Source organism: Salvelinus fontinalis, chromosome 15 (assembly GCF_029448725.1).
Source record: "Salvelinus fontinalis isolate EN_2023a chromosome 15, ASM2944872v1, whole genome shotgun sequence".
In the NCBI taxonomy this organism is placed as follows: domain Eukaryota; kingdom Metazoa; phylum Chordata; class Actinopteri; order Salmoniformes; family Salmonidae; genus Salvelinus; species Salvelinus fontinalis.
Window position 1 is genome coordinate 6561687 of NC_074679.1, and position 21324 is coordinate 6583010.

The 21324-nt window shown below is 45.1% G+C and overlaps 2 protein-coding genes across 3 annotated transcripts in view; one reads left to right on the forward strand and one right to left on the reverse strand.

Annotated features, from left to right (window-relative positions):
* The window catches only part of dync1h1 (dynein, cytoplasmic 1, heavy chain 1), a 49897-nt gene extending 29995 nt beyond the window's left edge, over positions 1 to 19902 (reverse strand). The window contains exons 1-29 of the mRNA XM_055862560.1: positions 19551 to 19902; positions 13612 to 13699; positions 12971 to 13144; positions 12594 to 12849; positions 12130 to 12316; positions 11611 to 11882; positions 10851 to 11078; positions 9496 to 10572; positions 9167 to 9346; positions 8694 to 8843; positions 8423 to 8569; positions 8011 to 8151; positions 7572 to 7748; positions 7329 to 7439; positions 7050 to 7169; positions 6426 to 6665; positions 6115 to 6270; positions 5741 to 5854; positions 5488 to 5598; positions 5036 to 5245; positions 4681 to 4827; positions 4267 to 4433; positions 3641 to 3814; positions 2143 to 2497; positions 1647 to 1841; positions 1130 to 1412; positions 688 to 788; positions 414 to 573; positions 39 to 279 (exon numbers count right to left, since the gene is read on the reverse strand). Coding sequence (XP_055718535.1) covers positions 39 to 279; positions 414 to 573; positions 688 to 788; positions 1130 to 1412; positions 1647 to 1841; positions 2143 to 2497; positions 3641 to 3814; positions 4267 to 4433; positions 4681 to 4827; positions 5036 to 5245; positions 5488 to 5598; positions 5741 to 5854; positions 6115 to 6270; positions 6426 to 6665; positions 7050 to 7169; positions 7329 to 7439; positions 7572 to 7748; positions 8011 to 8151; positions 8423 to 8569; positions 8694 to 8843; positions 9167 to 9346; positions 9496 to 10572; positions 10851 to 11078; positions 11611 to 11882; positions 12130 to 12316; positions 12594 to 12849; positions 12971 to 13144; positions 13612 to 13699; positions 19551 to 19803 — 6215 coding nt within the window. The 5' untranslated portion in view covers positions 19804 to 19902. The remainder of the gene's footprint in view (positions 1 to 38; positions 280 to 413; positions 574 to 687; positions 789 to 1129; positions 1413 to 1646; positions 1842 to 2142; positions 2498 to 3640; positions 3815 to 4266; positions 4434 to 4680; positions 4828 to 5035; positions 5246 to 5487; positions 5599 to 5740; positions 5855 to 6114; positions 6271 to 6425; positions 6666 to 7049; positions 7170 to 7328; positions 7440 to 7571; positions 7749 to 8010; positions 8152 to 8422; positions 8570 to 8693; positions 8844 to 9166; positions 9347 to 9495; positions 10573 to 10850; positions 11079 to 11610; positions 11883 to 12129; positions 12317 to 12593; positions 12850 to 12970; positions 13145 to 13611; positions 13700 to 19550) is intronic.
* A 433-nt stretch (positions 19903 to 20335) lies between these two features.
* Positions 20336 to 21324, forward strand: part of LOC129811342 (serine/threonine-protein phosphatase 2A 56 kDa regulatory subunit gamma isoform-like) — a 66921-nt gene continuing 65932 nt past the window's right edge. Inside the window, exon 1 of one of the 2 annotated variants that reach the window (XM_055862561.1) lies at positions 20336 to 20742. In XM_055862561.1, the coding sequence (XP_055718536.1) occupies positions 20605 to 20742 (138 nt within the window). In that variant the 5' untranslated portion in view covers positions 20336 to 20604. The remainder of the gene's footprint in view (positions 20743 to 21324) is intronic. The other variant, XM_055862562.1, reaches the window with a different exon arrangement.

Genomic DNA, 21324 nt, shown 5'->3' on the forward strand with positions numbered 1-21324 from the left:
GAGCTTCAAGGCCTGGCCTGGTTAGGTACAGTACATACTTGAAGAAGGGCACGATCTTCTTGGCCAGGATCTCTGCGGTGCGGAAGCCCTGTGAGTAGAGCATGACCTGGGCGATGAGTTGGCGGTCGGGCTTGGTCATGGCCAAGGAGCGGAACAGCTTCTTCAGATTGTCGGGCAGGTTTGAGCGGCCGGCGTAGCCGGGGTTCATGGTGATGAAGATGGCCATGTCTGGGCTCACCTTCACCTGCTTGTTGAGCAGCTCGCAGGTGACGGGAGCACCTGGAGACGGGGGAAAAGGTGACATTGTTTAACTTATATTCTTAAGTGCAACGTCACATGAAAAAATGCTTGGTTTGAAATGAACGATGCAACATTGTCTAAGAAGCTTTTAATGAGTCTGTGGAGATACGTACTGCGGTCTCGGTTGGGGTTGCTGTGCTCCCTCAGGGCCACCTGGATGAACTGGACCTGCTGTGAGACGGCCGACAGCATCCTCTCCTCCAGACGATTAAACTCGTCGAAGCAGCCCCAGGCGCCTACCTGGCACAAGCCCACGAAGATACGACCCATCGCCTGGAGACAGATAAACAGATCTTAAAAATAAAAAGAGGCTTCTCTGATTCTGAAAATAACATTAAACCAAGATTAGCCTCTTTTAGCGTAAAGTATGAGTCAGTATTAGCGTACCTGGAAGTCGAAGGTCTCATCACAGTTGAAGACCAGGACGAAGCGTCCCAGCTGGTGACCCAGAGCCTTCACAGACTCGGTCTTTCCAGTTCCGGCAGGCCCTGGAAATAAAGAGCGAAAAATCACCAGAGGATATGCTATAAAGTTGCAGCTCAGTTTGGCTTTCAGAATTTAAACTGTCTACTTTATTGGCTATGTAGTGTCTAGAGCAGGCCTGGGCAATTCCAGTCCACGGGGGCCTGATCGGTGTCACACTTGTCCCCCCATCCCTAGCAAACACACCTGATTTAAACTAATGACATGTTTAACTGAAGATCATGATTAGTTGATTATTGGAGTCAGGTGTGTTAGCTGGGGCAAAAGTGTGACACCAATCAGACCCCTGAGGACTGGAGTTGCCCAGGTCTCGTCTAGAGAGTGGCATGCAGTTCTTGGAGCGTACCAAAGGGAGCTCCACCGAACCTGGCCTCCAGGGCCTGGGTCATGGTCAGGTAGCAGCGGTCGGTCAGCGGTGTCTGGACAAGCTTGTCCTGGACTCCTAGGTACTCAAAGCCATAGTTGAATTTTGCGTTGGCCATCTGGATAGACAGCTGCTGCAGCACGTCCGTCTGCTTGGGGTCAAAGTAGAAGCGCATCTGGCTGAGCCACTCAAACGACTTGGGGTTGTCGACCTTGTTTTTAATCAGTTGCCTGGTCACGTCCCTCTGGTGGACCAGCTCAGTGATCTATAGGGAAGGAGCACAAACAGTTTACTTTTTCATCCGTTTGGATAGTGGGACTATACTTCTAAGTGCTTAGAATTGGACTGACAGAAAAGCTTGATGCCAAAGTCTGTGCATTTAACAATAATAATAATCATCTTTGAAATCCTACTTGGAGAATGTTCTTCTAAAAAGCTACACCGATTCTTCCAAACCAACTTGTCCAGAATGTCTGCCGATGTGTCATCTTCCACTCACCAGATGTTCCAGCTTCCTTCTGCGGAGTGGAGGCTGCTCCATCAGCACGGTGTCGGCCAGCACATTCAGGGTGGCCTCCACATTGGTCAGCACGATCGACATGGGCGACATGTCCCCGCCACCCGAGATGGTGGTCAGAGCGGCATCCACTTTCTCAGACCAGTCGATCTGAGCCGACAGCACTACCAGCTGAGCCTGGAGTTAGAGGGAGAGAGAGAGATGGTTTTCAACATGTTTAATTGGTTCCAAGATCTTTGTGGACGTTACTGGTCTGATTACAATTTTCATGGATATTCTTTTGGGGCTACTAACCGGATTACTATCTGTTAACAACTTTGTGCCAAATATTTTTGTGAAAAGGGCTATGTAAATAAAATTGATTGATTGAGTGTGGGTTGTGGCCAATTTCTGTTGTGTCATTGCCGACTCAATTTCTGACTCAACATGATCATGGCTGACTGCTGGATGAACAATAGCCCACGGCGATGTTCCGTACCTGGTATCGGTCGATCCAATCGATGTATTTATCGAGTTCGATGGAGTTGCCCTTGTTGAACGCGCCCACCTCTGTGACCGACTCAGCCAGCAGCTTGGCCAGCGTGACCCGCATCTCCTTCTCCACCAGGGTCAGCCAGTCGTTGATCTTGGGATGCTCTAGGAGGTCCACGGGGGTCTTGTAGAAGATCTCCTCACCCTCACGGGATGAGATGCCCAGCACCACCGTGCTTTCCTCGTTCAGCAGGATGCTGGAGACGCCGGCGAACATCTTCTTGAAGTGCTTCTGCAGCTTGGCCACGTTCTTGCTGTTTCCGATGATCTCCAGTAAGTCTTCATCACCAACGAAGTAGAACCTGGTAAACATAAACAAACATGTGTATCCTGAATGTGTTGACCATCAGTCACTTTACAGGACTAAATGACCATCCTAAATGATCAGCAATTACTAATATCTTCAATGGGGGGGGGGGGGGTAAATATTACAGCTAAAAAAGCTTAACTTGCTAAGACTACGTATATACAATCAATTATATAATTTATTTAAAAACAGTAAGAGTAAATAATACTTTATAGCTATAATATAGCTAACGTTAGTCAGCTAATGAGAAGCTGATCGCTGCTGGATGCTTTCACCTTTAGTTTGCCTGGGCCTGTTGCTGTCAGGTAGCACATGGACAAGCAGTACTGCAGTAGTCAGACATGACACGAACTACCAACATAGGTGGATCCTTCCTTTATTTTTGCAATACACAAACGTTTATGAGAAGTCAGCCCTCAAATGCTAGCTAACGTTAGCTTGTAAATCAGCATTGAAAAATGCTGGCTAGCAAACATGAGATAGCAGGGATTTTAGCTAGCTAAGGATTTTAATGAGCTATCAAACCTGTCTGGTGTGGTTAGCCTGCTAGCTAGTAGCCAGTGACATGGGAAGCAAGGTTAGGAATTAAGCTAGCTAGCCTGTTATGCAGGCGACAACGCTAACCGTTTAGCTAGCAAGCTAAACATTTGGCTACCTGGCGTCGTGAGTATAAGGTAACTTTAGTTACAACGTGGTGAGGGTGAATTTAATTATTTCTTCAACATCTTGCTAGCTAGAAAGTTTATCTAGCTAGTTGTTGCCAAAGGACTTTGTAAAATGCTCTAGTTTTCTAGCTAGCAACATTAGCAAAGCTAGCTGCACAGTCACATTGGCTAGCTAGCAACATGACAATCTCTCTATTCAAGGTAGTCGAAACGCAATTTGAGATTGCCCAACCCAGGGTTGACTTTAAAGTGCAAAGCTTTAGATACGGCCCTCTTTTTTCAGAATTCAAACAAAGAGGTACGCTACAACAGGACTTGCTCTTGGTTTGAGCCATTTCTACTGAGAAAAGACCCTACACTTTAGACCGGATATAGGATTTCCCAGATTTTCCAAAAAACGGATGTCCCGCCCCAGGAAATGAGAGACAGGCCTATGGCAGATGCCACTATTAGAGACATGGATAACATCTTACCTGGGGAATGAGGACCTCTCCCTCTCCAGATACTCTCCCAGGGCCTTCTGGATCTTTCCCAGCAGGTCAGCCAGCCTCTCCAGAGATCTCTGCACCCCCTGGATGTTCAGCACGTCCATCACCAGAGGAGACTTGGTCACCTTCTTCATCAGAGCCAGGAACTCTGTGCTGATGCTATACGGGAGAGAGAAATAAAAGGTTGAGTAATGTTATCTTGGGGTGGCAGGTAGCCTGGCGGGTGGGAGCGTTGGGCAAGTAACCTAAAAGGTTGCTGGATCGAATCACAGAGCTGACAAGGTAAAAATCTGGTCGTTCGGCCCCAGAGCAAGGATCAGTTGCAGATGACGTGGATGTCGATTAAAGCAGCCCCGCCGCACCTCTCTGATTCAGAGGGGTTGGGTTAAACGCAGAAGACACATTTCAGTTGAACTGACTAGGTATCTATCCCCTTTCCCCTAAAAGCTTACCAAGATCTTTACCAAGCCCTCCTTACCATAGACAAGGTTCTTTGACCTATTCCCAATCTTAGGTGACAAGGGGGAACCTCAAATATTTCCTTGATTCCTTGCTTCATTCACAAAATGTACTTTAGGAGAAGATCAGAAGGGAAGAACTACGGATCTTACCTCGAGAACCTCTGGGTCTCCACAGGCAGCAGGTGTTTGATGTCAGCACTGCCAGTGAAGATGCCCTCCAGGTAGACCCAGCGGCGCTGGACATCGATCCACACGTCAAACAAGGCCATGATCCGGTTCAGCTTGTCCTCCCAGCTCATAGCATCTTCCTCAAACACCTGATGGCACAGAAGGAATCATTAATGCCTCATGGAGACTAGGACCATACCATGTAAACTGTGTGTTCTTATACTATCCTACAAGAACCAGAGACCCGAGTCAAGACAGGAACTCGGGATCCAGGCCCAACCTCTTAAGAAACCAGATCCCATCACGAGACCAAGACTGCATTTGTATGATGTAAAGACCACAAGATCAAGAGTACATCTCTGGCAAGAACCCATTTGAATTGAAACGTCCACCGACCTTGTAGTAAGGTGACAGCTTCATGGCCGACACGCTGTTGATGTGCTCCTTGACCTTGTTGAAGAGGTCGTCCCAGCCACGGATCAGACGGCACTTGTTCTGGTAGTTGATCAGGTCCAGCTCATACGCGTTCCAGACCTCACGGATCTGTCGCGGACCAATGGAAAAATAATACATCATCAATATTGCCACTTACTGTCATAGACATGACTTGATCACCAATTGGTCAAAAGGTGCACTAATATTGCAGTCTCTATGGACATACTTGACTACTCAGATATTAAATCCTTTTTCCTTTTTGTAATTGCGATGCAGGGAACAATAAAGATTTGTTTAAGTGGAATGTTGTGGTTACCTGCTTGAGGAACTCCTCCAGGGCCATCTCTCCCTGGGCCACCAGCAGCACGTCTCTCACCACCATCTCGTTCCTCTGCAGGTCCACGTCCCAGATCTGACCCAGGGTCAGCTCCGACAGCACCCAGTTCACGTGCAGACGCTTCATCAGCTGCTTCCAGTGGCGGTCCTTCAGGGCCTCCGACTTCAGCTCGATCACCAGCATGTTGATCTGAGTGACGAGACAAAAGGACAGTTTAGTGTTAGGATAGGAAACTTGATTCAGGTATAGTGTAGACGTGATCAGGATGTTATTCAACATTAACATGTACAAAGTCATTATCCAAGCTTTTCCCATCCAAGAGGAATGTCAACCAGACATGGTTCAATCTTTTGTGTCAAGTAACTACTTTTCAATTGCAACAATGCAATGTCTAGTTTTGACTAGTACCGAGGGAGATACGGGGTTCTTACCTTCATGTAACTCTTGAGAAGCCTCTGGACGTGCTCGTAAGACGCATACTGCCTCAGGCGAGCTGGGAAGTTCTTCAGCTCGTTTAGCAGGCCGTCTAAACTCTGACGCAGCTACAAAAATCGGAAATACAGATACACATTACACTAACAGACTTGGCCCAATAGATGGGCCCAAAACAGACATGGTCCATTTACAATCCTAAACAGACATGGTCCACAGTGTCCTTGAAACACAAAGACTAATTAATCTAACCTTGCGTGGTTGAACAGAGACCCAGGGCTGCTCCTTGGCCTGGTCAATCTGCTCCCACACCTTGGACAGCTCCGACCACACCCCCTTCAGGTCCTGTAGCTCCTCCAGAGCCACCTACAGCACATAGAAACAGACCAAACTTTAGCACCAGAGGAGCATCTGAGGACATCTTACTGGGAAGTGACATGTTTGTATCGACAGATATACCAAGATTCCAGGGCACAACGAGGCAAGAAGAACAACGATGCCAAATGCAGAGTTGCTCTTGCACTGACTAATGAACAGTCCTAATGCAGTAGCGGCTGGCTGCAGATACCATAGTGATGAAAAGTTAATACTTCTAGTTTAAAAAGACAGAGGTGTAATAATCATACCTGAACTCTCTCTTCGCTGCCGCTCAGCAGGCCAGTGTCGGTCAGCTCCAAGGCCTCTTTGGCGCGGGAACACTTATCCCGGTCATCCTTCAGCCGACCAAACTTGCCCTCGTAGATGGTGAGAGACTGGAGGGCCTCCTCTGGACGCAGGCCCCCCTATGGAACCACAGATCTAGGATCAGCTTATACCCTCACCAAAATTCCAAGCGCAAAATTCAAAAGAAAGATTTATGCAAAGATCAAATTCAACAAAACCATATATATATATCAATCTTTCAAACAAAAATGTATCTTAAATTATTTTCTCTTACAGCCACCGGTTTGGTCTTCTCCCAGTCGGCAAGGAGATCGATGGTGCGACCTTCCACGGCTTTGTCTTCCTGGACGATCTTCATCTGCAGGTTGGCCACCTGTTGCTGGATGGCCGTGTCCTTGCGCTTCATGATGTCGCTGAAGGCACCCCACTCGCCCTCGATGTTGTCGATGTACAGCCACGACGGCGGGAACTGGAAGCGTTGCTTCTCGAGAAGCCGCTGACCGTTGCGGAAAAGCTGTGAAGAAAGAAGTCAGGATTTTAAAAACCCCATCTTTTCAGATCAAAAATCTAAAATGTACTCATCACATACAGTTTACAGCAGGGTAAAAAGGGCAGTGAAATAGTTATGTACTAGTTCCATCAACAATGCAGTACATGAATCAATAATTTCAAGTAAAAAAATAACAAGTATTAGAAGTAGTAGAGGGAGCATGCATAGTAGCAATGAACTGTATTTAAAAATAGAAAGTGGGTAGTGGAATCAATAGTATATAATAGAACAGCAGCGTTGACTGTGCGCGCGCTTGTGTACGAGTTCTCACCCATGACAATGATTTGAGGTCACAGCTTGTGAGGATCCTATGATTCAAAATAATAATAATTGTTTTACAGTACTTACATCCACGTTCTTCTCAAACTGCTTGATCTTGCGTTTGAGCGTCTGGACATAGGTGATGAAAGTCACAGCGTCTGAAGTGCTGGCGGTGTCCACGGAGTGCTGCTCCAGCTCTTGGCGGGACTGTGGTGTGACAGATGAAGATATGGGAGTTGAAATCAGATAGACCAATAGTCTGCTCCAACAGCCACACTAACAGTTTCATGCTAGTTATGACATTGGAATATATTGCTGGTGACAACAATGAAACCAGTTTCTCTTGGCAGACAGGAGACGGCTTACCTTGGAGATCTGGGAGTGGAAGTCCTGCATGTTGTTGCCCAGCATCTGGCCGAACCGGCTGAGAACCTCCTTGTGCCAGGAGTCATACTTCAGGTTCACCTTGGACTGGACCTGGAGTTGAACAAAGTAGATAAACAAATCTGCATCACCACATTTCTCGGCAACAATACATCTCATGAGCGCACAACTGTACAGAACAGCAGAAGTTGCTCTACTCAACTGCTGAATCGTCAGTCTCTTTACCTTGCCATAGTCGATGACCACGGGCCCAAACTCCTTCTTGGTCTCGGCGTTGTCGAAGGTCCCCCTGGCTTTGCGGATCTGGACCAATAGAGCTTGCCACTTGGTCAGATCCTCCCCCAGACGGTTGTAGATGTTCTCTGCCTGCATGTCCCACAGGCATTGGTACTGCAACCACACCTACACAACAGAGACACATGGGTGAGTGACAGAACCAATAGCTAAGTAAACTCCATCCTGGGGTAAATCTCAAATAATCGTTATTTGCTTCATTGTGCTCAAAAGACATTGGAGGACAAGGTACAAGGGGAGAAACCAAGGACACAAGGAAAGACAATTGAGAAAGAGACCCAGTGGGTGTTTCAAATAGCTAGTTGGCTACATCTGGCACATTTACAGAAATGTTAAGGACACCAATACATCAACACGATTGATTGCATACCTTGACGTACTGCTCCACCTCGTTGACGTTGTCCTTGACTGAGTTGTAAGCCTCCTCCAGGGCAGCCGGGCCATCTGGCATTCTTGTCAGGGCGTTCCTGTAGAACTTCTCCTCCTCAGACAGCTCATAGTGGACGCCCACCTAGTGGCCAGGACACCAATACATCAACTATAGCAACCTATACCAAAACATCCCATGTACTTGTACCCAGCATGCTAGAGAGGCTAGCTTGATGATATCACTGAATTCAATACTAACTTGCTAAAGAAGCTAGCTAGGTGATAGCAATGAATTCAGTACTAACTTGCTAAAGCAGCTAGCAATGAATTCAATACTAAAAACTTGCTAAAGCAGCTAGCTAGGTGATAGCAATGAATTGAACATATAAAAGTGCTCTGCATGGCCTCCAGACCTGGTATCTCTGGCTCTGGATCCTGGGCAGAGAGAGGATGACCATCTTCCAGGCAAACATCTCCTGGTAGAGCTTGTAGCGACAGTCTTCAATGGGCGGGTTTAGGTAGATCACTTGGTTGGTGATTCTCAGCTCATGTACAACGTTCTTTCACAAGTAGAAAAAAAAAGCATAATACATTTAATAAATTGCAATTTGTGCCTTTGGGAAGACATTTTATTAGTTATATTCTTATCAAATCAATCCTCCTACTGCAGTCTTGGACCCTTACCTTGATCTTGGGCTCCCCGCCAGGCTTGTGGCTGACTTGAGGGGCCTCTGTGTCCATGTCCACATCAGCCTTGTCCTCCATCTGACCCCGGAGAACCTGGGTCCAGGCCCTGAGCCCAGCCTGCAGACGCACCCCGAGGATCCTTTCAATCTACACACAGGGAAAATAAAAGTTGTAATGAATATTGATTCAATAAACCACTTTTAACAAAAACCACAATAGGGACCAGCAGCAACAGAATGGGTGCTGGTATTTATGGCCCCTACTGGTCATGTTCCAGGACAACTATCCGGCTCGAAGGACCATGAAAAAGAGTGCCAACTTGTAATTGGAGTACTCAGAGGGAGGTGCCCTTTTAAATAGGAATAGGAATTTCCTCAGGAATGTGACCAGCAGGACACAGGGTAAGAGCCTCAAGACACAACACAACACAGAAAGTATACTGGAGAGTGCTGTAAGGGTTTTGCACAGACCTCAATGTCCAGCTTGTTGACCCAGATGGGTAAGTTAGAATAGGAGTGCAGGTTGAGGTCATCCACAGCTTTCTGCACGCGGTTGAGGATCTCTGTGAAGGTCTTGTGTTCGTACATGCAGGTCTCGAGAGAGCGCACTTCAAGGTCGATCTTCTCCTCGATGAGCAGGAGGTCGTCCACCTGGAAAACAAAAAGACATGAATAGCATACATTCAGGGCGGAATCCGAACATACGATCATCAAGTGCGGAATGCAAGTCCAGCAACTGCACGCTTAAAAGAAAAAATTGCCAGGTGAGATCCAACCTTATTGTTCCAAAAAACACTGACCTTCTCCTGGAAGTTGAAGACGGTCTCGGCCAGGCGCTGGACGTAGGGGTCCAGTTTGTAGGACTCCCAGACCAGTGCAATGCCCTCCGTGACCAGAGCCTGCACTTCCTTCTTGAGGCCGGCCACCAGCAGCGAGATGGAGATGCGTTCCTCCACCTTCTCGCAGGTGCGCTCGTACGTGCGCACGCTCTCGATCAGGGAGATGGCGAATGGATAGAGCTGATTGGCCTGGTGTGCCTTGTTGACAATGGCAAGCGGCACACGGAAGCTCAGCCACTTGAGGTTGCGCACCTCCTTAGACAGCGTGATGATCTCGGGCAGGAAGTTGACCTTGAGCTTCAGCATGTTTCCTGTGCGACCGCGGGCCCGGCTGGTCTCAATGGTGAAGATGCGGCCCGACACGCCCAGGTTGCGCTGCTGCACCTTGCGTGCCCAATCGTCAAAGATCTCCTGAGTGTTGAGCTTGGCGCGGAAGCTGTCGCCATCCTGCTTCAACTTGAGGCCCTCCACGTGGTTCTCCCAGCCTTTGCCCAGCACGTCTTCCACACGCTTCATGTAGGCGGTCAGCTGCCGATCAATCTGCTTGGCCCAGATGATGGAGCCCGACACAGGTGGCAGGTCACGCACGTGGCTCATCTTGCATGATTGGCTCTGTGGGTACTGCACCTTGAACTTATCGTGCAGCGACTCAATGTCATCTTTGACGCGCTGGATGAGCTGCGTCTGGTACTCGCGGATGGCGCCGCGGATGTGGGGGCGCACGAACAGGGCGTTGAAACGTGAGAAGATACGGAACATCTCGTTGGCATTCTTGGCCGTTCCCAGCTGGTCACGGAGGCGGGCGGTGATGCGGGTCTCCACGCGGTCAATGCGCTCGTCGTAGCGCTTCATTGCTGCCTCCCAGGCCTCCATTCCCTCCTTGGACACATCCAGGCCGTCAACCTCCTTAACGTTCTCATAGGCCAGGTTCACCTCCTCAATAGCGTTGGCGTCCGCAGCGTCGAACAGCACCTCCGCCACCTTCATCTCAGTGGGCTCCACCGCCTCGCCTGGGGCGTGCTGGGGCACCGCAGACACCTTGACAAGGCATAGAGAGAAAGAAAACCTTTTTGCAATGACGTATGATATTACCACTTAGAAACCAGCAAGGGCAACTCTTGACCAAAACTGCAAGTCATTGTGGGGGGGGGGAATTCCAGAACTGTATTAAGCTTACAGCTTACTCCTGGACTTAAAAGTATGCTCATTCGAGAATCTCCATCAACAGTGGTTAATCCAGATATAAACTTAATCTGGGCCCATAATACCAACCCTCGGGGGCACTAGACATTGACAAATCTCTGCCTCTTTCTTACCTGAGGCCTGAGTACACGAACGATGACGGCCCTCAGCTGCTCGTGCTGCCTGCGGAAGCGCCTCATGTGGTCGAGGCGGGCCTGGAGCTTGCGATGGGCTGGGCTCAGGCGCCACACCATCTTCAGGTTTTCCTCCCTCTTCCTCTTCACGATGTCTCTCAGCAGGACCTGGAGCTTCTCATATTCGTCCTCCCAGGTCTGGAAGACCTCGAAGCACGCTACCATCACCTGCAATGGGATAGAAATTAGTATTAACTAAATGCTACTATCAACTAAATGCTATTAAGTCATGTCAATACAACAATATAGAAGAGTATAGATGGGTTAGCTAACAACGACACAAAAACCATGTGCATCCATCGATGGGGCATAAGTCAGTGTTGTTGTGAATCTGGATGGCCAGATTGCTAGCAAGAACGACAAGATACTGCCGTGTGGGGAATGTGGCTGATTTCAGCTGGTTTAATCTTGTTATTGGTACCATGTCTTGTTTTGACTGATGTCAACGCTAATATGCCTAAAATTTGCTTGCTAGCTAGCTAACCAACAACTAACAATGCATTTGAGAGACAACAAGTGGTTATTGTGCAAATGTATTTATGTTTTCAATAAACATCGGGGGGACGAAATATAGCTTACATGTTGTCAACAATCTAAGCCAACTCTGTGTTTTACCCCATAGTTGCACACGTCTCGGTTATGTTGCTAAACAACCAACTCGTCTATGGAGTATTTGTAGCAGCTGCCACTGTAGACTCACCTTTTCAAACTCCTCATAGGCCACGTGCATGAGCTTCCTGGTGCCCAGCACTTTAAGGAGCTGGGAGCTGAGGTCTCGGGAGATGGCCTCCACCAACCGCAGGGCCCGCTGAATGGGGTACTTGGTGTTACGGATCTTCCTCAGGTGGGTGAAGATGGCCACCAGCGCCTGGCGGATCTTATCCAGCTCAGTGGCTGACAGCAGGTCGTTCAGGGGGAAGTCCTTCATCAGGGGATTGTAGTCGTTGACCGTCTCCACTGCCTGCTTCAGACCTGGGAAACAGATGGGAGGAAAAAAACATATTCAAGTCATTAAGTCTAATAAAATTATGGCACGTTCTAAACATAGAATTAGGAATTAGAATACAATAGGATCTCCATGGTTCTAAAGTAGTGATGTCAATCAAAGTGGAACATGTATATGGAGTGACAAGTCCTCAAACAAATAAAAGGAAAAGGTTCCTTGTAATATCCAATTCATAAAGAGGTATTGGCGCTTGTTCCATCAAACACAACTCACCGGTGTCAGTGTCAAAGCTGACGGTGGCGTGGAAGCGCTTGCCGTGCTTTAGGATGTCCAGAGTGAGCAGCACTTCGGGGCTCTCCCTCTTCTCCTGGATGCGGTTCAGGGCGCGCTCCAGGTTCAGCCAGAAACTGATCTCCTGCAGGGCCGTCCCAGAGGCCGGGTCACGGTCCAGCTTGGTCACCTGACAGGAAGAGGAGAGTATTCAAAACAACCATTCAGACAAGCCGGAGAACACAAAAACCACAGTAAGAGATGTCAAATGCAACCAACAAGCCAAGGTGATGTTCAGTCGGTGGCAAGCGTTTCAAAATGGAGTGAAGCGGGGGAGGTACTAACTTATCGTGTTCAATATAAAAACCATTTATGTTCCTTTGCAAAACGTTTTGCTTGAGTATGGCCTGCTACTGAACACTACCTGGCACCCAATTTCTCAGACAAGTCATTGTTTCGACCCTCACCTTCTGGATTTCCCGGATCCAACGGTTGACCCCCGACTGCAGCTGGTTGAGGAAGGTGGGGTCCTCCACCTTGTCGCCAAAGTCAGTGACCTTGGGCTTCTCACCGCGTTCGTAGCATGCCTTGGCGATGTTGAGGATGATGGGGTGGATGATAAGGCTGATCTCTGGGATCTCGATGTTCTGCTGCAGGTGTAGCAGGCCCATCTCCAGCTCTGCAATCTTCTTCTCCACAGAGGGCGCCATCTTGTCGCCATCCCTGGACCAGGACAAAATGGAGGCATTATTAACCCACTGGGTATAAACGAGATGTGCAAAATATGAAAACAAAGAACAGTTTTACAAAACTACCATGATAGTCCACTTAGTTCCTGGTTTACCTGTCTGCCTTGCCAGATTCACGGATGTAGGACTTGAAGAAGGGAGCAACGGCATTGCTGATGAAAGAGTGCAGGGTCTCGTAGGGAGAATCCTCACTCAGAGTCAACACGCGCACCTGGGTCGATATGGGCTTGTCAGCGTCAATCACTCCAGTCCTCTTGATTAAAGCCAGACTGAAAAACAAAGTTGTAAAATGTCATAATCCACATATGAATAAACAGGGATATAGGCTAGTTGATGTAGTATTATGCAATGTTAGGAAACATTTCACCAGTTTGATACACAAAGGTAACACGTAGGGCAGGCCTATCTAACTGGGAAAAGAATCAGTCTAACTATCCCTAGGCACGTCTAAAAATGGAAACCCTATGCCATCACAATCTCAAAATGGATATCACTTTATGATCTTGCGGCCAAGGACGACTCAGGGCTTAAAACAGACTCGGTGACATAACATTGCCACGAGCGGCAGGGAGAACAAAAAATATTACAGACTGCTAGACAATGCACTCAGAGCGCATGTGCACGCTTCACTCTCCTACAATATGATAGAGAGATTAGGTTCTCGCTTCACACTCTTTGTTGTTGCGTAATTCTCCCTGATACTGCCATTTACTTCCTGTATCATAAAAGTTCTTGCCTGTTGGACTTGAGCCCATAGTGGATGTCAATGTTGATGTTGTAAGAGATGCACTCCTTCTCTTCCTCTCCTTCATCCCCAACATCCTCTGAGGAGAGAAAAACAAGAAAACCAGTCAGTGAAAGCACAGAAGCATAGAAAAAGGGTGTATGGATTCAACCTACATTACCTAAAGCACAATATGTAACATTCCGAAAATGAAAGCCCATTCTAAGATATTAAAATACAATTCGAAAATGATTCAAATGAAACAGCGGCATAATATTTTAATGATACACAAATACTTCAGCAATTAGCCTATTTAAGCCTATACTAGTTTGTTCTTGGTGCAGACTGACTGCAATTGAGGCCATGAAAACAAAAAGTTAAGTGCTATAAAGTGTTACGCCCTGCCAACATTTGGCCCTTAGGGTTGTGCGATGTCTGGATTGATACCATCCCATCCAAACGTGGAGGTGGGGTGGGGGTCAATTTATATTGCGCACAGAGGGGTCAATTGGTGGAAAGAAAGCAATATAAAAGCATAAAGGACACATTGGTTATACTAGAACTGTGATTTGGTGCAAAATGTTTTTAAAATTGTTCCTAAAGCCACAAAATAAATCTCATTAAATAACTGTTCAAAACAGTGTTGGGCCTAGTTATGTTTATCTAATCAAGGTTGCAGAACGAAAAAAATCATATATATATATTTTTTTTTTTAAATATGGTAGGACCATGTTTCTCTTGTCCATAAAAATACTCAGATATCAGTTATATTAGCCTACAATTTAAAAATGAATATTGTAGCCGTTTCAAGTGAAGGCTATTGTTACTTCATCTTGATTATCTAGGTAGGAGCCCCTGCAAGGTTCTTACATGCGGCTCCTTTGACATGAGTATTAAAAAAAAAGGAGAGCAAGTGACAGGATTTCACTTTGTAACTATAGTAAAGCCTCCCTCATGCAAAAATAAAATAAAAACTGAATTAACACGGCTGACTTAGTGGGAAAGAAACGTCGCCCGTTTGGCAGTTCAGTTTCAGGTCGAATGATGGTGAGCCAGCAGACATGACCGAAGTCACTTGCAGAAAGAATCAGGGCAAAGGATGGACCGACTACAAACCTCCGTCAACAGTTACAAGTCCATCATCCTGTTGAGTTTGCAACTCTGGGGCAGAAAAGGTGAACATGCTGGTGTTCCTTGCCAGAAAGCTTTAGGTAGGCCTATGACATGGTAAAAAAAAAACTAGACCTTAATGGTTCCTTATTGCGTTTTTATAAAATGGAGTCTATTAAAATCCAGATGCATCTTATTCGAAAGACAGTTGCGCCGGTCGGCGCGTCTATAGTGGGGATTTATTGAAGCTCAATGTTAAAATAAACATTTCCCTATCATCATATATATGACACCAAAGTCAATGAAAATGTAAAAATCAATGTGGGGAGGTACACACACTCCCAGCCTATAGTCATGATCCGGCCGTTACCGAGAACCACCATACCGGATTTTTTTTACAGAGAACCACTACTTTGAAGAATCTCAAATATATTTTGATTTGTTTAACACTTTTTTTGGTTACTTTTTGATGATTCTATGTGTTATTTCATAGTTGTGATGTCTTCACTATTGTTCTAAAACTTTTGACTGTTAGTGTACACACACACACACGCAGCAGTCTAAGGCATCTGCATCTCAGTGCAAGAGGCGTCACTACAGCCCCTGGTTCAAATGCAGGCTTTATCACATCCGGCCGTGATTCGGAGTCCTATAGGGTGGCGCACAATTGGCCCAGCGTCGTCCGGGTTTAGCCGTGATAGGCCGTCATTGTAAATAATAATTTGTTCTTAAGTGACTTGCCTTGTTAAATAAAAAGGTTACACACACACACACCAAAAAAAAGTTATTTTGATGGCATTTACGCATGTCCCCATAACCAGTAAAACACCATCAAAACCTTTTTCTTTCACTTAATTGCTGTGCTGTTTCGTTTTTCATTTGTTCAGTCGTTTCATTCTCAACCAGGATTTCTATAGAATGCCGTTTGTGTCTTTGCGTGTCAAATAAGCTTGTTGACCAATTAGGACCTGGATGACTACACGTCACATAATTGAACGCATTAATTAATTTCTTACGTAGTTATTACACATTGATTACACTATCCCTCGTATTTCATATTTCACAATGATTCATCGATACATATGCTATGATGCTGGTAAAGCTGTCTCGCGCGCCTACAGTGCTGATCATTAAAAAAAAAGCTAGCTAGCTGATGAAAGCAAACAATGTTCTTCCCCAAAAACATAGCAAAACAAAATAATCTGTTTCAGTAGTTATAGCTAGCTAACTATATAGCTAGGTGTCATCTAAAATAACCCTAATTTTTAAAGACAGTTATTTGATTAATGGTGGTCGGACCCATCTATGTGAAGCTAGCCACAATAAGGATTAGCCACAATAGTGGACTTTGTGGTTAGCCTTCAAAATAAAAGTGTCATCAAATGCATTCAAATAGTAGAATTATGCCATAATTGAATACATCATGCTAAACGAGGTTGGAATGTTATATAAAAACAAAAGACAATATTCTGTTAATTTGACAAATATGTTAAAATCTCACTGGGTGTATTAGACTTTAGAATTGCATTGGGGGCATACTTAATTCACTGTACAGCCTTACCCTATGGATTATGGATCAATGACCGGGGTATCAGTCTACTCAGTGACACCCACAGAACATTAGCACCGTAGTCCTTACTGCGGGACTCTGAAACAACTGAATTGAGACACATTTATTGTCAACCTATGTGTATTGAATACTATTCCTGAGGAAAAAACAATACTGTGTGGATGTTTTGTAGTCTGATAACTCTGAGGATGTTGGGAAAAAATATATTGGGTATTGAGTAGACTGTTACCCCATTCCATTGATTCATATTGAACTGCACAATTTTACAGTGAAATATGAATGTCAATACACACAATAGGCTGACTGGGGAGGTGAGTTCACAGCCACAGTCCCGCGATAAGCGCTACAACGCTAATATTTGAGTAAACTCTTTAAAAGTTGTGTTCTGTGGGTGTCACCGAGTAGACTGTCGGCCTACCCCAGACGACGCGGAGCCAAATTGTGCGCCACCCAATCACGGCCGGTTGTGATACAGCCTTACACGGAACCCAAAACGGCTGGGCGCGTGCGTCATTTTGCATACATTTACTTTGTCCCCCCACATCAAACGCGATCACGACACACAGGTTAAAATATCAAAACAAACTCTGAACCAATTATATTAATTTGGGGACAGGTCGAAAAGCATTAAACATTTATGGCAATTTAGCTAGTTAGCTTGCACTTGCTAGCTAATTTGTCCTATTTAGCTAGCTTGCTGTTGCTAGCTAATTTGTCCTGGGATAAACATTGAGTTGTTATTTTACCTGAAATGCACAAGGTCCTCTACTCCTCCAATTAATCCAAACATAAAAACGGTCAACCGAATTGTTTCTAGTCATCTCTTCCTTCCAGGCCTTTCCTTCTCTTGACTTTATATTGGGATTGGCAACTTTCATAAATTAGGTGCATTATCGCCACTGACCTCGTTCGTCTTTCAGTCACCCACGTGAGTATAACCAATGAGGAGATGGTACGTGGGTACCTGCTTCTATAAACCAATGAGGAGATGGGAGAGGCAGGACTTGCAGCGCGATCTGCGTCAGAAATATAACTGATATTTTTAGCCCTTGGCAACGCAGAAGCTCGTTGGCGAGAGCGAGCAGTATGGGTGCAATAATTGAATAACATAGATTTCTGAATTTATTTTGCAACGCTCGCGCACGCGACACGAGCGGTGTTGTCAGCCTGTTACCTGTGGTGAAATGCTTTCCACACACATAGCTACGTGGAGCCTAATTGGACACCGGGTCCCCACATTTCCCCTACTCTCCCACACCTAATAGCCTGAAGCCACAGCACAGGGTACTTCTCGCAAGGTCTGTTTCCATACGTGGGAGAATTGTGAACCGTAGGTTGATGTTTTTTTTTTTTTTACCTGGTTACATGTACATTGAACACAGCAGCTTTTCGGCATGCTTTGTAATTTCTGTATTACAAAAAAACAAACATTACAAAACAATAATGTTGACAATTGGGGTCAATGGGAAAGAATGTCCCCCCAATTTGTTGGCGTGGTCGAGGCGAATTCCTTCTGATGAGGTCTATATGGACTAAGAGTATGCGTAGGCCTATAGCCTTTTATTTGCAGTTTGGTTTGCAATGAGGAATTTCTGACGGCACAATTTATTTTGCATACACTCTGGTCAAGTAAAGCAGAAACGTATAAGGTTTGTTTCAACTTCCAATTTGATTAGTCCATCTTGCAATTGTTTGTTCCCCCTCATTACTACTATTGTTACTTATTTAGGCGGCTATTCTCAAACCAATTAAATGAAACTCCGTTAGGCCAATATATGAATTTGATGGTTGATCATGAAAGAGTTGGCAATGCCTAGGCCAACAAGTCACATTCAAATCGAATGTCGATTAAGGAGAAATTAAGATTTTAAAACAATAACCTAGACAACGAAGTTGAAAAGGCCCGTGATCATCTGATATTGGAGGGGGGGAAAAACATGTCAGGCTCTGACATTTTGCGCTATCCGCTCTTTTTACAATCTTTTTTATTTTATTTAACTAGGCAAGTCACTGTTCTACACTGTTCTCTTGCATTATGCAAATAGTCTAACTACGACATACATGCTGTGCCAGACTTCGGAGGTGCAGTCAAGTTCAAATATCGTTTATGACATCACGATGTTTTCACGATCGACGATGGCTGTCAAACGTAGTCGGTATATGATGCATACATAAAATCACCCGTCGACGATGGGTGTCAAACGTAGTCGGTAGATGATGCATACGTAAAATCGCCCGTTGACGATGGCTGTCAAACGTAGTCGGTAGATGATGCATACGTAAAATCGCCCGTTGACGATGGCTGTCAAACGTAGTCGGTAGATGATGCAATCGTAAAATCGCCCAACCCTACTGAGCGCATGACACTGCTTTCAGAGATGACTCAAATCTTTTGTGCTCTCCTCCCTGCAAGATGAGGTCACTCACTGCTGCTAGAGATAAAAATCTGCATTGCAGCATTCGTATAAATATGCACTTTCTGTTTGTGCAGCCCAACCAAGCATACAGAAAACAATCAAAGTCCACCACTCGAATGGAGACATTTCAACTCCTCATCACTGTAGCCAGATAACTATATGATCAACACAGATAACGACCTAATTTTCTTAGTTAAGTGTGCCACGCCTAGATGATAAAAGGAATATAGACGTGCGTGTGTGACTGAAATGGCATTTCTATTTGGCACAGTGGTCTAGGACAAACAGGAGCCTGATATTCACATGATCCTATAGCTGAGGGCAAACCTCTAGAGCACAGGTGTCAAACTCATTCCACGGAGGGCCGAGTGTCTGCGGGTTTTCGCTCCTCCCTTGTACTTGATTGATGAATTAACATCACTAATTAGTTAGGAACTCCCCACACCTGGTTGTCTAGGGCTTTATTGAAAGGAAAAACCAAAAACCTGCAGACACTAGGCCCTCCGTGGAATGAGTTTGACACCCCTGCTCTAGAACAATGGAGCCGTTCATTGAACCGCATCCACTGTAAACGTTATCTGCCTTGTATTTTCTATAAGATTGTACCTCTGACATGTTAACTTATCTACGTAAACCGCCAGTAAATATTTGGGTGAGAGGAATCCTCTGACGGATACTGCAGCAGCATGAGCACATTTAATTTGACTGGCTAGCTAACGTTAAGATGTAGCCTACGAATGTACAGTCTATTAACTAGCAAATTATTTGTATTTTTTTTTTAAACAATTAGCTAGCAATTTCTTAATCTAACTAGCTAGTTAGTTAACTAACTACCGTATTCGAATCAGACTGACCTTTGAGAGTGCTTCTCTCAACCAGAATGGTGTGAATTTGGGGGTCCGAAAGAAACTTCCTCATTTGCTCTATGGAGCTCTTCTCTTCTAGGGCGGTTTCCAAGGAGGCCGGAGCATCGCCGCCATCTTCCAGGAGCAGAGGGACAAGTTTACGAATATGCTTCTGCAGCACCGCGGCATCAGCAACCGTTTGAACGGTGGTAGACACCTCCATGGTGCCGGAGCTATCGTCGCCCCCGCCACCGTCCGACATTTTCTGAAATAACGACCAACAATCGGTCGTAGACTCAACACTGAACAAAGAAACGTCTGGTCAAACCACATCAACTGGTAACGTGTCAATGCGGCGGTACATTCGCTACCCTTCAGATGTATTCATGCAGTGCATGCTGGTATTTGTAGTACCAGAGGACGAATTTGAAGCTTTATGTCGATGGCAATGTCCCATAAAACTACTATGCTACCCACAATGCAATTCAGACCGGTCTCAACTTTTGTCTGAAAGGGGGAAATGGGAGTTGGCTGATAAACGCATATTGTTTTACTGCCTGAAAACTAATAGTAACCTAAACTACAGTATTGCCTAAACTCTGTGGTATATTTGGAACAAGAAATAATCAGATTTCGCGAAAATGTGTATGTCTCTGTGATAAAACAACCTTTTAACAAATGCGGGTTCAGAAAGAGCATTTACAAGCTAATTGTACCACCAGAGGGCGGTATTGCTATTCAAGAAAGTGTCTGGCACGGAAAACATTTCAATTAAACTCTCTTTTTAGACAGGTTTATATTTATCTAGGCACCTATCGTCTATAAATATATTTTGATGTGAATAAACTGAAATCCCTGTCGTTGTATGACAAATTACAAATTAAGTACGGATTAGTTTAATATTATAGCCTATCACAGTCTGTCTGACACCCCTATTGAGTTGGCACAAGGTCGTTAAGGATTATGACAGTGCAGTAACCATAGGCAGTGACGATAAATGAAGTGGCGAGCTGTGTGGATGGATTTTAAAGTCACATGACCGAAGTCAACGACTCAAACCTCTATGGACGAAAACAGAGGTGTGGGCTACTTTTGTAATACGGAGGGATCAGAGGCATTGAGGGAGCGAACGGAGTTTTCAGAAGGACGGGGGGCTCCGACTCCTCGCCTAAAAATGCCGAATAAAGGGAAAAAATATAAGGTGAGTAGGCTAGATGTACAGATATGATTGCATAACAAAACTGTTAGGATTCATAGGTGAAATAGCCTAATTAGTTATTGAATGAGTCTCTCTCTCAATTAAATTCAAAGGGCTTTATTAGCATGGGAAACATATGTTTTCATTGCCAAAGCAAGTGAAATAGATAACAAACAAAAGTTAAATAAACAATCACAAATGAACAGTATAGACATTTAAATGTCATATTATGGCTATATGCAGTGTTGTAACGATGTGGAAATAGTTAAAGTACAAAAGGGAAAATAAATACATATAAATATGGGTTGTATTTACAATGGTGTGTTCTTCACTGGTTGCCAGTGGTGGAAAAAGTACCTAATAAACTCAGAAAAAAAGAAACGTCTCTTTTTCGGACCCTGTCTTTCAAATATAATTCGTAAAATCCAAATAACTTCACAGATCTTCATTGTAAAAGGTTTAAACACTGTTTCCCATGCTTGTTCAATGAACCATAAACTATTAATGAACATGCACCTGTGTATTGGTTGTTATGACACTAACACCTTACAGAGGCAATTAAGGTCACAGTTATGAAAACTTCTA